Raw genomic sequence first — 16,505 nt, forward strand, 5'->3', positions numbered from 1 at the left:
TAAGAATATGAGGAGCCCAGCAGCAACGTATGTAATCGAGCACAAGAAACTCTACAGAGCTTCATGTGTTTTGTATCGTTTTCAGAGATAAGATTAACGACCCGATATATTTTGCGGAAAAGACGATTATAGGAAACACGTGGTTGGATATATAGGAGGTTTTTTCTCTAATTGCGGGAAAAGGATGAAAATTTCATTTTTAAGCAGGATGGAGTACCACACACTTGGCACTTGCGTGTAAGAACATTTTAAGCAGTCAGCTGTCCCGACGACGAATTCGTCTCAATGGAGTATGGTCTCCAAGGTTGACTGGTCTGCCGGCATGTGATGCATTAAGGTTGACTGGTCTGCCGGCATGTGATGCATTCGTAGGGGTTTGTGAGAAACACCGTTTATGTTCTTCGCCTCCAAGAGTCCCGTTTGAAGTACGACGCTGACTACTACAGCCGCGAATGTTTATTGACATGTGGTGTGTCTCCTGTTAAACATGTCCAACAGAACAGAAACCACTCGTTGCACAGTGGCCGTAAACTAATTGAAGAGCTGACATGGAAAAGGGCGTAAGTGCCAAATCGGTCGTTATTCCAATTTTGGATTGAAAATGTCCTATGTGCCATCGCCAGTGGCCTGGAGAGAGAGCTATGTCCAAAGCGTCTGCTTGTAGTTCCCACTGACGCCGCTAGATGGCATCTGATGTAACTCTACTATTAGTGGCGTAGAAAAGGACGCATGTGCCATTTAGTATTCAGTAAGAAAAATGGGCTCTAAACTTCTAAGGTCATCAGTCCCCTAGAACTTAGAACTATTTAAACCTAACTAACCCAAGGACATCACACACATCCATGCCCGAGGCAGGATTCGAACCTGCGACCGTAGCGGTCGCGCGGTTCCAGACTGTAGCGCCTAGAACCGCTCGGCCACCCCGTCCGGCATTCAGTAAGAGTCAGTGCTACACTTAGTGAAGTCTGAGTGTTGGTTTATATTCACTACTCATTTAAGTGTGTTTTGACGCTTACTGAAGAAAGAGCTAAGATGTCAAAGAACATCCCAAAAGTGAAGGAAGAGTATAAACCTCCAGATAAGGTATGTTTCAATCAGTTCTTTGTTAAATATAACAACATAATCAGCACATTGTTTGCATTAAACTCCTTCAATATTGTTGCTGATTCCGCTGTGTTCATTCTATCCAGGCTTCCTGTAAATGCCGATATGCATGTCAATCATTGATCAAGAGCGACATCCAGAAGCTGTATGAGAATTTCTCTCATTTAACAAAATATGCACAAAGCAAGTATTTAATGAGTCGAATTCAACTGACGAACATTACAAGAAAACGCCATGGGAGCTATGAAGATCCAGCAGACTCAAGTGTCAGCTACGTACACTATTCCATCACGGCAAGGTGCCGTACGGGTCTGTAACAGTACCTTCTTAGCTGTGTTCGGAATATCGAAAAAGAAAAACCAACTTCTCTTGGAACGCTTAAAGAAAGGAGATATAGTGTTCACGGATGCCCGAGGAACTTCCGCCGTATCACACAAGCAAAAATATAATGTCACTGACATACATAACATAAAATATCATGTACGATCATTTCCAACAGAGGAAAGCCATTATTCAAAGCAGAAGTCAGCAAAGGATTACCTCAGTCCTAACTTAAACATTAATCGGCTTTATCATGCATTCAAGGAGACACATATTGATGGTCGATTTTATCGCAGAGTCTTCAAGAGAGAATTTCCCAATCTGCGTTTTAGACGGCCGGGAACAGATACCTGGCGTACCTGCGACAAGTGCAGCTGTGAAATAAACGCCAGTAGTGGAGCGTCCAGATTCGCTGAAATTTCTGCGAAAGAGCTTCACCTCAAGAAAGCTGAGAAAGCTGTAAGACTTCTCCATGCTTCCGTTAAATCTAGTCAATATACTTCGAGCACCGTAGCGACTGTAGCTATCGATATGCAACACGTTATGTTCACGCCCACTTTAACACATAGTAACTTGTCTTATATGCGCCAGCTGTCGAATTACAACTTGTGTATTCATGTGGGGAAATTCTGCAGTCATGTGTATGTGGGCATGAAGGAATTGGAGGCCTTGGAGGCAACGCTATTGCGTAATGTCTTTTAAAGGTTCTGGACAATCGATTGACACCTAAGCGCCAGCAGGAAATATGGTGTGACAACTGCGCTGGTCAGAATAAGAACAAGATGGTGTTGCTGGTTCTAATGTATCTAGTAGTGAGAGGATACTATGATTCCATTGAACTGAAGTTTCTGGTCTCTGGACATTCTTATACACCTTGTGACCGAGACTCTGAAGTTATTGAAAAACGAAAACACTTTTGCAAGGCCATGGTACCAGAAGAACTTCAGAGTGTAGTGAGATCGGTGCGGTTACACAACCCATTTCAGGAGGTGCCAATGGCAAAATCTGATTTCTTTGATGTCTCCCGTGCCTGTGATGAGTTTATAAACACAACAGCATTACAGATTACTAACAAATAGGGGATCAAAGTGTCTGTGACAGATTTACCACAAATTAAAACAAAAAAAACCTTCAACAAAATGGAAGCATGGGAGCATTATACTATTTTAAAGAAGGGAAAATATGGGGAATTAGTGAACATGCACGCCTTCAACAATGAGACACATGTGATAAGCATCAGCGATGCCAAGAAAAAAGATTATTGGCTATGTTGGATTACCTAGATCCAAAATATCAACAGTTCTACAAGGACATCTGCTCTTCATAACTTTTTATTGTTGTGTATAACAATGACTTTAATACATCTTGTTAATATCTATAGTGAGTATTGTTCAAAACACACAACTAAATTGATTCTACCTAAAAATTACTAGAAATAAAGCATTTCTGAAGTCCCAGTTCATTCTTTTAACTCCTGAAAAATTTACTTTTTGGCACTTACATCCTTTTCCATGTCAGCTCTTCAATTATGTTACAAGAAATCAGGACTTCAGCTGCCAACAGGCATTGAAATGTATCAGGGGCGAAGGGTGAAAATTTGTGCCGGACTGGGATTCGAATCCGGATGTCCCGCTCCTCTAGAACGGTTGCCTTAATAACCACCTCGGCAATCTGGACACTCTTCCCGACCGACCCAAGTCCTCATCCTTTCACGCGCAAGTAACAACCTCTTCCATTAGCCTCATTGCTCGTAGCACTCGCTGAGTTCCACATGTATTCGGAAGACACGGACCGTCCGCACTGAAAGTACCTAGAATGTTGTAAACTCGTGACATATTGGTTACTCGGCCAGCGCGAGCGCGACTCACTGAGCAGGAAGAAGTTGGCCTCCCCGTCCGTGAGCCCTGCCAGCAGTGGCACGCGGTGCACGCGGCCCGCCGCCAGCAGCCGCGACGGCGCGTCGGGCAGGAAGGCGCCCACGCGCGCCTCCGCCTCCGCCTCCACGCAGGCCGCCAGCACCGGCAGCATCGGCTCAACCGGCTCCTGTGAACAAGAGGAGAGCCGTTGTCAGCTCAAATGTACCTTTGAATATAAACTAAGAGCATATATGGCCAGAAGTTATCCCAAGGCTAGTCTCATTTGAATATTATACTGATACAAAAGCGGTGTACTATCGCAAATAACTTTCCCGCCGACACGATATATAGTACTGCATACAGGGTGATTCAACTGCACCTACCTGTAAGTTTTCTGCAACCCGCAACGCCTTCAAAAACCATACGTGAGATTTTTATATTCTCTCATTTGGTAAAAGGGTCACTCCAAAAGAAATGCACATTACTTTTTTTTTTTAAATCCATCTTTCATTCTATATGTTTCAAAGTTTTACAGTATGTAGATACATTCTTTAGGAACAATATTTTCATTTCTCCACATAATTAACATCCTTCTCAACTGCCTTACGCCATCCTGGAACCTGCGCCTGGTTCTGGACCAACCTGTTGCAGCCACTGGTTGGAAGCGTGCACAAGGGAGCCATCACCTTCAAACCTTGTTCCACGAAGAGAGTCTTTCAGGTTCCCTCAAGAGATGATAGTCACATGGAGCCAGGTCACGACTGTAAGGCGGGTGATTCAGTGTTCTCCATCCGAGTTTTGTGATCGCTTCCACGGTTTTTTGACTGACATGTGGCCGTGCATTGAAGCGCAACAGCAAAACATCCTGCTTTTGCCGATGTTGTCGAACACGACTCAGTGGAGCTAGAAGTTTCTAAATTGTCGTCACATATGTATCAGAATTTACGGTGGTTCCACTTTTCACGATGTCCACAAGCATGACTCCTTCGGAATCGAAAAACACGATACCCGTAACTTTTCCAGCAGAAGGTGTGGTTTTGAATTTATTTTCTTGGGTGAATTTGCATGATGCCACTCCATTGATTGCCTCTTCGTCTCTGGTGAAAAATGATGGAGCCATGTTTCATAACCTGTCGCAATTCTTTCAAGACATTCATCTCCACCATTCTCGTACTGGTCCAAAAGTTCGCTGGATACCGTTTTTCTTGTTTCTTTGTGAACCACTGTCAACATCCTGGGAACCCACCTGGCACAAACCTTTTTTAACGCCAACACTTTCAGTATTCTGCAAACACTTCCTTCCCCTATCCCGACGTAGCGTGACTATTCGTTCACTGTGATGTGTCTGTAAGCAGTTACCAATTCGTTATCTCTCTGCACATTGTCTGGAGTGTGTGCAGTACGAGGCCTGCCGCTGCCTGGACAATCCCCAATATTGCCGTGCCCGCTATCATCAAGTAACCTGCTTGCCCACCGACTAACTGTACTCCGATCGACGGCAGCATCTCCACACACCTTTTACAACCTCTTGTGGATGTTTCCCACTGTCTCGTTTTTACAGAACAGGAATACTATGACAGCACGTTGCTTCTGACGAACGTCAAGTGTAGCAGCCATCTTGAAGACATGCTGTGACGGCGCCATTCACGGTAACAGGTTGAACTAAGTTTGAAAACAAGCGGGAAGGATGTACCTACACACTGTAAAACTTTCACACATGCAGAATGAAAACTGTATTTTTACAAAAATAGTGTGCATTTGTTTTGGAGTGACCCTCGTACATGCAAAATATTAGTTTGACAGAAAAAAATTAACAGGACATTTTTGTAAGAAATTTAGTATAATTAAAACTTTTACTGGGGTACGCTTCCACTGGAGGCCATGATTTTGGAGTCATTCAATGAAAACGTGTCTGAAGTCACTTTTGTACGTTTTACTATGGCCTCTAGCGAATACGTAAACCAGTACAAAATTTCCTACAAAAAGGTTCTGTTAATTTTTTTCTGTCGGACTAACAGTTTGCGCGTAGCGAGCGACAGAGTATAAAAATTTGAGCGTGGTATTTGAAGGCGTTGCGGGTTGCGTAAGACCCATAGGTAGAGGCAGCTGGGCCACGCTGTATAATTAATCTAGTTTATCGCTAACTACAAATTTTTTAGCCATTTCACTAGTTAAATTTACGTCGCGCAAAACTTGCGAGAGCTGAATATTTTACTTTGTGTGGCACACGGAATATAATATCCAGACTTGAAGTTATACCACATTTCCTTCGAAGATTATGATCTTGGAATGAAATAAACGAATCAGTATACAGAAATAGGCTTTTTTTTAAATGTATCCAATCACTTCTTGGCAATTCTAGAGAGAAGTTCATTGGTGTGGAATGAGTCAACACTTTATTACGTCTCCTATGTTTGAATATCGCTGGTGAAAATTCAGTTTCACTGTTTATGAAAAATACGAGGGTTGTCCTGAAAGTAAGTTCCGATCAGTCGCGAAATGGAAACGACTGGGAAAATCCGGTAAAGCTTTGCACAGATGTGTTGGTCAGAGTCTCTAGTATGCCCGTCAATCGTGTCGCGTCGCTCTCTTCAGTTTTGCGTGAACAATGAGCACGCAAAGATGCGTAGGGAATAGCGTCTCCCTCCAAGTATGAGGGCCTGGTTAGAGATTTCGCCTGTGTCATGCAGCCCACATAACACAAATGTCGAGCAGTCCCTTCTTTATGCCAATTATCGGCTGCACACTGCAGGGGCAATGAAGACGCTTGTGCAGCGTTTCCAGTGAAAAGTGTTTGACCATCCACAATACAGTCCGTAATTGGCTCCCCCTGAGTCTCATCTCTGCTCATAAGAACCGCTGGCTATGAAGACAAAATTTTTCCACAGACAACGAGCTCCAGACCAGTGCAGATAACTGCCCGAAAGCATAGGCGGCTGCTTTCTATGACGAGGTTATTGGACAGTTGATACAACACTACGACAACACTCGAAGTTGGAGCGGCGACTATGTAGAGAAGTAGGTGGAAGGTGTACCTAACTGTTGCAAATAAAACGTTTCTGGTTTTCACTGTGGTTTCCATTTCGAGACCGATCGGAACTTACTTTCTGGACAACCCTCCTAATTAATAATAACTGATTCATGATCTTACCATATATAGCCAAGAAGAAGATTATTTTCGACGTTACTACTAAACCAAATGGCAGGGGCACATGAAAAGTTGTTTAATGTCGAAAAGTGCCAGAAGTCAGAAGCACGTCTTTGGTTTTACGACGAGTATTTACAAAAGGATGTTTTGTGTTTCACGTACGGGAAAGAGACACAAACTATTTGTCGTTAATAATTCTATACTTCTGTTACCTTGAAAATAATCCTATTGTCTATTAATGTCGGAAAATATGAATTTCAAGTATAACTGATAGCACACAAACCAACGATTCGTCGGTATAGTTGAATATCCACTTAAACAGTATTGCTGGTTGTCTGCGCGACGAACAAAATCGATAACTGAATTACGATAATTTGCAAAAGTGGCTATAGAAAAGAATTTTCCATTCTTTTCTGAAGATGTTTACGAATTTAACGAACTGTCAGTTGAAGTTATGGTTGCAGTGGGACTGCACACGTTCGTAAGGCGATAAATTATAGTCTTTATCATTGTTTCATAAGCAAAAGGGGTCCGTGTTACTACAAGACATGCCGTTTATGGCTCCCGAATTTTGTGGCTAGACACTGGTATGGAATCTTGTTTCCGGCTAGTAAATGACGCCCCTCTGGTTTAGCCAAGTGACTAAACGCAGCAAAACTCTAACGAGTACATCTTCCGTTTGTTGTTTTGTTTGTTACGGGTTTCAATTAGTCGGAAATGAAACAACGAAATAGGAACCGTGGTGTTGTTGGGAGATATACGAATTTGTCCCCTGCGCTTTCATCTTTTGAATTGTATCATAAAAACGAAGAAACGTAACAAGCATACCTTTTACTGAATTGTAAAGTTTGAAACCTCCCCTTAGAAAAATTTATGAATTTCTGTGCTGGTAAACCCCTTACGTTATTTGCTTTTCAAACAGCTGAGCAAAACTGAACGTGCACAGACATTTCTCTCTTTACTTATTCAGATCATCAATAAACTGACACACAATATTTTTAGCACAACGCAATCTGACTTTCAGTAATCCCTACAAAAGAATGGCCCTGACTAACAATAACCTATACCTTTCATGAATCACTTACCTCACAAAAATCTTCGTTACTCGAACTACTGCAATACAGCGAGCGCCAATACTGCCAGCTAAATAAAAGATTCTAACTACTGAAATCACTAACTACTGATAGGCATAGTTAGGAAATTAAAGATTTTGATAGAGAACAAACAATGTATTTACCTTAATAGTGTTCAAAAGTCATAATATATATATCAATTCATGACATCCAGTCTTACAAATTTACTGTCTCTGATGGACACACGTCCAGATCATCCGCTCTCAAAACTCCGCCACATCTCTCCCCACATCCACCACTGGTGGTGGCTCACCTCCAACTGCGCAACGCTACGTGCTGTTCACATCCAACTGCCCAACACTACAATAGCGAATATTACAACAATGCCAACAAGCCATAGACTGCACACAGCACAGCCAGTGATTTTCATACAGAGTGCTACGTGGCGTTACCAACATAAAAACCTAAACAGCCTACTTAAGTTGTGTTGATCTCAATAAATGAATAAAAGGCCGAGCAACGATTAAGATTAAATAAAAAATGGGGAGATAGCGGTGGAAGTGAGGGGAGAGGAGAGGGCGGGGGGAAGGTCGTGATACTGAAGTGAATTAGTGAACCTAATACCTAGTTACACCACTCACCACATGTGTTTGACTAACGGACGTCGCGTCCCCTCTGCATAGCCGTGAAAGGTGGTCGACAGAGTCAAGTGCGTCCGCCGCTCGTGGTCTCGCGGTAGCGTTCTCGCTTCCCGAGCACGGGGTCCCTGGTTCGAATCCCGGCGGGGTCAGGGATTTTCACCTGCCTCGAGATGACTGGGTGTTTGTGTTGTCCTCATCATTTCATCATCATCCAGGAAAGTGGCGAAATTGGACTGAGAAAAGGTTGGGAAATTGTACGGGCGCTGATAACCACGCAGTTGAGCGCCCCACAAACCAAACATCATCATCAGAGTCAAGTGCACCACACTGGCCTTACCAACCTCCGACCGACTCGTGTCACAGTGCCATCCATAGTATGTCCACTTCCATAGCTAATACAGCGGCGCCGCGTTTGTCGAACTTGTGTGTACTGAGTCTTGTGTACGTAGCGGCCGGTGTCACATCGTTCTTGCGTAGTGGAGATTTTTGTTGGTTTGTTCTCTGCCGGCGGCGTACTTTGCCCGTGTCAAGGTGTACGTCGAGTCTCCCAAGAGTGTTCATCGTCGGAGTACCATTCGTTTCAGTTTTGACTAGAGTACGCGTCTAGTTCAACCGGGCTCTCTAGAAACTGGGTGATATGATTCGAAATACATCCAGTCAGGTTGTTTTGCTTGTTTTGAGTCTCATTTTTATGCATTTTTATGAAGTTCCAAGATCCCTTGCAAGTAGACAGGTTTCTCTCTCGGATGGTTCTGAGTTGATGTTTACACATCGTGATGGTTACGTTAGTCCAGTCCTTCTTGCAAATGCGGCTATCGAGAATATTCCGGTTAGAGTTCCACCCGAAGTGAACGATCCATTTCTTAAGGCGACTTTGCTTCCTCATGGAGCTGTTCGGCGTAACAGGCGGAAACGCTGGACTGCTCAACATCGCTTTCAGTATTACATTGATATCCAAACCGTAGAAATGTGTGTTCAGAAGAATATTTCCTCACGTCCGAATGCTTGTGGTTACCAAAATAGTTCAAATGGCTCTGAGCACTATGGGACTTAATTTCTGAGGTCATCAGTCCTCTAGAACTTAGAACTACTTAAACCAAACTAACCTAAGGACACCAAACACATCCATGCCCGAGGCAGGATTCGAACCTGCGACCGTAGAGGTCGCGCAGTTCCAGACTGTAGCGCCTAGAACCGATCGGCCACTCCGGCTGGCTTTGTGGTTACCAGATTTATTTTACGTATGCAAGGCAAGAAGGAACCTGTTTCTTTTGTAATGAAACTGGCCATCTCAGATACAATTGTCTGCGACGTTTTACGGTCTTAAAGTCGCCCTATGTAAAACGTCGTCCTTTGACATTACCTGAATTAGTGTCTTCGCAGTCTGCTGCTAGTATTTCTACAACTTTAGAGGACGTTGGGGAGACATTGTGCCCCACTCCACGTGACTTTCCGCCGTTATCGGGACATTCAGATGCAGTTCTGCTGCCGTTAAGACGCCGGCACAGATGGCACAATTTAAACACTGGAGGACTCAGATGTTGAAGATTTTGCAGTCGCTATGTTGTCGCGGAACAATGTGGAACAACGTTTGCAACCTGAGAGTGTAGCGTCGTGGCGAAACAAACAAAGCATGGACTCTGCATCTTCCGGTGGGGAGAATTCAGGTCCTGTGCCTTCGTCTCCACCGTGTGCCGGCGTTGTGGAGAGAAGGACGTGATGCGTAAATTCTTTCCTAGTTGTACTGTCATGGCTTACACGTGTTAACTACCTAAATGTTAATAGGATAGCCGCGCGGGATTAGCCGAGCGGTCTGGGGCGCTGCAGTCATGGACTGTGCAGCCGGTCCCGTCGGAGGTTCGAGTCCTCCCTCGGGCATGGGTGTGTGTGTTTGTCCTTAGGATAATTTAGGTTAAGTAGTGTGTAAGCTTAGGGACTGATGACCTTAGAAGTTAAGTCCCATAAGTTTTCACATACTTTTTTTTTTGTTAATAGGATAAGCTCCTCATTACGGCTTGCTGCGTTACGATAGTTTATTTATGATTCCCAAGCTAATGTTCTGTGTTGGCAAGAAGTATTATTTGATGTTTTTTGTCTCCCTAAGTATTATATGTTTTTTAATGTTGCACCGCAAAGTTCTACTGGCATGGCTTTATGGGAATGGTATTCCGTTGACGGACTTCGAAACGCTGGATGACGGTCGGGTATGGGGCGTCATTTTTTAGATCTCGCCTTCATATTTCTTAATGCTCCATCTGGATCTGGTCCTACGTATGACCGCTGCCGTGCGGGTGCGGACAAGCCGTTCCCAAGAACGTTGTTCCTCAGTTGTGGAGTGACGGGTTGCCTTTTCCCAAACCTCGGCTTCGCACTTGCACTCATGCATTTTAGCACTGGTAAAGCGGATGAAATGAGGAGGACTCGTGAATTTCATTATGCTGTCCTTCGTACCCTTTATACAGTGATCCAGGCGTTCCTTTAAAAGTTGAGGAAGTTCACCGCGTGATGGTGAAATTCCTGGAACTCAAAAGACTAGAATTAGTCTTCCTTTGCTTTCCCAGCTATGTTCGATTCTCCAGGATGACTTCACGTCTCTGTATCATCTAATTTGGCTTCGAATGCTATTTCAGAGGACGTGTCTCACTGTCATTCGTGTTTTAGATGGACGTGAGTGGTCATCCCAACGTGATATATTGCGTGACCTCCCCCAGTATTTTGTCGACCTTTAGACTGGATTAGCACCAGATGGTGCCGATTTTACTTCCTTCATCGATAGCGCTGTTACGCCAACTCTCCATGAGGAGCTTTTGGCAGCTTTTCACCGTGATGAGGTATCTGAGGTACTTCGCTCTCCTTCCCGCAAATGCCAGGTTTGGATGGGCTACCGAAAGAATTTTATGTTTCGTTTTGGCCTTTGATACGAGATACGATGACATCTATGGTGAATGAACTGGTGCAAGGGGTACACGTCCTACCTTTTTAAGGTAGGAAAAACTGTTTTAATTCTCAAAAAGACAGGACATCTGTCCGTGAATCAGCTCCATCGATAAAGCTACTCGATTTTGATTAAAAAATATTAGCGCGGGTGCAAAACAGCTGTTTGTCGGTTTTACTTGCTGACATTATCAGAGTTGTCTTCTGGGTCGTACTCTTGTGACTCCTGTTGCTGAATGTCGTAATATCATCTCGACTGCTTAGACTGTTCCTGTGTCGGTATCTCTACTTTTGTTGATTTTAATAATGCGTTTGACCAAGTCAGTCATGATTTTCTGTCGCTTCTATTAACGGCTGCTGGTCTAAATAATCCTGCACGACAGATCTTCAACTCTCTAATGACTGGTTTGCGGAAGTCTATTCACGTGAATCGTCGTCTTACCCCCCCCCCCCCCACCTGCTCTCTCCCATAAAAGTGTGTCGGGGTATCCTGCTGGGGCCTCCTGTATATAAGTAGTTATCAGTGCTATTTGTGGATCACTTACTGCAGTCCATAGCTACTCGATTGGCTGGCTGGTTGTTGTTGGGAGAGAGGTTCAGCGTTCGCGCGTATGACGATGACGATATGTTATTTCTTCGCACTCATGACGACATACCAGTGCTCAAGGAGCTTTTGGATGCATATTGTCGTCTTACGGGAGCACAGATTAATGACAGGAAGTGTCGATTACTCAATTTACGGGGATTTCTCGTAGCTGAGGTTTCATGGTCTGTGGCAGTCACCCTACATCGATCGTTGGGTGTTATTATTAACTGTTGTCCGATGAAGATAACTGCGTTAAACTGGACGTCCATTACGGACAGGATTGAAGGAGCAATCCTTGAACACGAGCGTTTCTTCCTTTCGTTACTTCTTAAGGTTCGGACCTTGGAAACTTACGTGCTGAGAGAAAGCATATTTTGTTGCCCAAATTTTTCCCCTTCCTGCAGCGATATCCCGTAAATTAAAATGATTATCCGGCGAGATTATTTGGCGAAATTCTATTTTTTGGGTGCGCTGTGAGGTTATGGTGAGACCCCAGCTGATGCGAAGTTTGGATCTCCCTGATGGTCAGATCAAGGTTTCTGCTTTATTTCTCCAACGAACTGTTTTAAAGTGTCTTCGCGTCCCCCAGTCACTTACAGATGGCTAGCCTTTTTGACCGTCTCTTACCTACGAGCTTAGCGCCTCCTATAGATGCTGGTAGAATAAATAATAAAAGTATATTAAGAAATTTCTTATTGATGTCAGTTATTGGGGGGGGGGGGGGTTGATATTCTTTCCCAGTCACATCTATCTGTAAAAATGCTATTATCCCGCTGGACGCTTCCAAATGGTGCTTCCTCAGCAGAGCCCCTGTCGCTTGGGACAGATCGGAAGGTTGTTTAGTCCTACCTGTTCTTCTGAAGGGAGTGGCGTCCTCACGATAAAAAATCGTTTTTTAATTTTTTTTGTGGGATCTAAAATTTAAAAAACTCTCTCACACCGGCCTGATTTAGCTTCACTGATCAGGATAGTAAAAACATGCATATGTTAAGGGAATTTTCATTCACAAAGCAGGCTTATCACATTCACACAGTTCAATACTGTTCTATCCTGATTAAATTGAGCATAACTTAAATTCCATAAGGCAGTGAAGCCATTTCGAAGTCTCGGTGCGACGAAAATTGTCAGTCGATCTCCTGAAAACATTTGTAATAATTATTAACTTTCGGTGATCACATGGGGAAGACCGGAGATCTGCTGGTAAGACCGTGTTAGCCTATTTATTTGAAGTAACTGGATATCTTGAGCATACAAAACGGCAGGTTCGTCCAGTGTAAATCAGACGTTCCCCACTGATCCCGTGCAACACAGCGTAGCCAGCAGACACTGCCAATAATAATCAGTTAAATAATACGCGAACACACTTACTTTAGTTTAGTTCATGTATTAAATTCCTTCTCACACAGAATCTCATCAAGATGGCGACTAGCTCAACAATACATACATATACATCCTCCTTCTTTCACGACTAATCGGCAAGCATTCCTTCATTCTTTTCATAAGAGAAAACATAGATAGCAGAGAAGCTATTCCATGGAGTAAATGGACGCTCCAAGGAATAATTGGGCTTGAAACTATTTTGCAATGATAATCGGTAAGATAAGAAGAGATATTTCGAGATATGTACTGAGATATATAATTTATAAAATTTCTGAAAATATCGCGGAGAGACCGCTGCAAGAGACATTACACGTTCATATCCCCACCTACGTTCAACTTTTTCTCGTTGGCCTTAGTGAGACAGAACGATGCAGTCGTTGCCAAGAAACGGATACATCATGTCATCGGTTGCTTGCCTACGAACACGATCTTTGGAGTTGGCTCCGCAGGGTTGCCGGATCTCTCCCCATTTGAGAAAGTAAATATTGTGGCCAGGGCCCTCCAACCAGCTCGGTATTTTGGCGATATAACGTGCAGATTGGACAGAATTTGGCACGATATGCCTCAGAAGGACATCCAACAAATCTATGAATCAGTGCCAAGCCGACAACCTGAATAACAGCTTGCACAAGGGCGAGAGGTAGACCATCGCGTTACTGCTTTTGACAAGTTGTAAAGCTCTCTCTCTTGAATAAATCATCTAATTCTTCTGAAACTGGAATAATTTGTTTGTCTGTGAGTGTAAATCACATCGCCGATTTCTGCCCCATTCGAATATTTTTTTCCTGGTAAGTCGTTTTTTTCTTTCGCATTGCCATATTCTGCATGAAATACTACTAATGGTGAGTGCACACTTATATTTTATATCGCATAAGATTTGAGGTAGTAAAAATTGTTGCATGACAAACGTACCTCAAATTCTTAGTCGAATGCTTTACTGATATTTTCTCATAATTTCAGTTTGTTGCTAGATGTACTAAGGCGATGAACTTACCAATTACATAATCAAATAAGTATTACTGCTATTGTATTAAAACATTTTCAAATTTGATTGCTATTGTTGGTCTATTATTAAAATACATTTCTATCACGTGTTATGTGTCTTGACAGCAAGTTAATAGTAGGGATATGGGGGCACAGGTGCAATTTTGATATCAAATTAATATGCAAATTCATTAAATTGATCAATTAATTCCCCCCCCCCCTCCCCGGACCACTACCACGCCCAGAGATTTCGAGATTACAGCCGGTCGTCGTAAACTTCGTTCCACGACATTGCAACTGGACACCTGCGGGTCATCTTCAGGTGAGCTGTTTCGACAAGCTACGTGGTAACTGAGCAAAACTTTTAAGGTCTAAAAGTTTTTTAATGAGATGTCGGGACCATTGCATAATACGAAAATTTTCCAGAGTGTCACATTTTAAGACGGCCACTGCACGGAAGATAATGGAGAAAGTGAGTCATGTTATTGTGATGTAGAGAATTTGTTATTCGAGACGAAGGAAGCGATCAAGACCACATGGCAGTGTACGGCCAAGACTGTATGTCCTTCCTAAGGTGCACAATGAAGGTCTTTCTTTACAGCCTATAGTGAGTAATATCGATGCACCCACATATGATTTAGCCAAACATCCGGTTTTCTTACTGAGACCATTGGTTGGCAAATGTCACCATCATACACGGAACTCTGTCGATTTTATCAACAGCATGGGGGCTCTCCACCTAAGTAGTTCGGATTTTCTAGGTCAACTACTTTATTTTTAACCAAGAATATTTTGAAAAGACTAACGGCGTCGTCATGGGCAGCCCCTTGTCTCCCCTAGTGGCTAACTTCTTTATGGAGGATTTTGAGGGAAGTGCACTTGAATCAGTGGTTTCTTAACCAACTGTTTTTTTGGAGGTAGTGGATGATACTTTCGTCAAGTGGTTCCACGGAGAAGATAAGTTAAAGGAGTTTGTACAGCACCTTAACTCCATTCATGAGAACATTCGATTTCCTATGGAATTAGATAAAGATGGTTGTCTCCCATTTCTGGATATTTTGGTTAGACAGAATAGTGAGGGCTCTGTGGGACATCCTGTTTCCCGCAAGTCCACTCACACTGATTTGTACTTGCTCTCCTCAAGTTGCCATCACCCATACCAAACCAACAGTGTGCTTAAAACACTGGTACACAGGGTCCATAACATTTCAGATGCAGATAGTTTACCTAAGGAGCTTGCACATTTAAGAACAGTGTTGAGAGACAATGGATACTCGACCCGGCAAATTAACAGGGCATTCTCAGCTTAACCAAGAACCGGAAAATAGATAAAGATGAGAACGTCACTGGAAATATTTCCTTAAAAATGGCAAGAATCCTAAATAATTTTCAGACGAAAAAGATTTTCCACCCACCATCTAAGGATTACGGACCTGCTGGGGCCAGTGAAGGATTATTTGTTGTTGTGGAAGGCAAGAATATAAAAATAATTTGCCAGTGTGGTTTGCGCTATATAGGACAAATAACTCGCACAGTGGAAGAACGTTGCACAAAACATAAACGTTGCACAAAACATAAACGTTGCACTCGCCTTCTGCAACCCAGCAAGTCTGCAATTGCGGAACATTGTACCTCCAATGGACATTCAATATAGTACAAAAAAAAAAAACGCGGAAAATCTAATGGACTGTGACTGCAGCTACCAGCTCGATAATGCGTGGAATCCCGTCATCTCCGAGATTTGCCCCAGATGAAGACTCCAGAATACTCTGACAACTGAGGCGAGCGGCAACGCCGAAGACAGCTGATCGTTGCAGGTCCACCTGCGAGGGCGGTGCCGCCAGTTGGTGTGGTCCTTCTGTTATCAAGACTCTGACACATGTGCAGTAGTACTATCAGCGAGCTATATAAGACGACTGCAGAATGTCTTCGTCTCCTCGAACACATCTGCACCCTGTACATCGTCCGCCGACTCGATGTCCCCCACCCCCTGGTTTCTTCACTCCTCTCTGCCTCCAGCCCGTTGCCGCGCCTTTACCGTTGTGTCCTGCCATCTCTCCATCTCCACCTCTTTTCCCATAGCAACTTCCAGCACCTATCCCTCCCAGATGACGAGCTTCACCCTGAACTCCTCCCTTCCTACCAACTCTAGCTCCATCTGCCCCCTTCTACTCCTCAGGGCTCCCCCTCCCTTCCTCTTCCATTCCACTGAGCGGTTTTCCTTCCTCCTACGCCCCCCTCCGTTTCCCATACACGCCCTCCGTGTCTGTGTGCTCCCTCCTGACTTGCTTTCCACCTCCCGCCCCACCTCTCTCCTGCTTCTTGGTGCACCCCCGACCCCCCTTTTCTTCTTTTCCTCCCACCCCCTTCAAACTTCCCTTCTCCACTGCACCTTCCTCTCCCCTCTTTTTCCCACCTCTCAGGTCCTCCATCCCTCGGCACGTCCCTACCAGTGGTTTTTTATTCTTCGTGAGTGCT

General features: G+C 43.8%; 1 protein-coding gene across 1 annotated transcript in view; it reads right to left on the reverse strand.

The window, feature by feature from the left end:
* Nucleotides 1-16,505, reverse strand: part of LOC126158041 (esterase E4-like) — a 142,926-nt gene that overhangs the window by 70,696 nt on the left and 55,725 nt on the right. Inside the window, exon 7 of the mRNA XM_049916416.1 lies at nt 3,236-3,468. Within this exon, the coding sequence (XP_049772373.1) occupies nt 3,236-3,468 (233 nt within the window). The remainder of the gene's footprint in view (nt 1-3,235; nt 3,469-16,505) is intronic.

This window comes from Schistocerca cancellata, chromosome 2, assembly GCF_023864275.1.
Source record: "Schistocerca cancellata isolate TAMUIC-IGC-003103 chromosome 2, iqSchCanc2.1, whole genome shotgun sequence".
Classification (NCBI taxonomy): domain Eukaryota; kingdom Metazoa; phylum Arthropoda; class Insecta; order Orthoptera; family Acrididae; genus Schistocerca; species Schistocerca cancellata.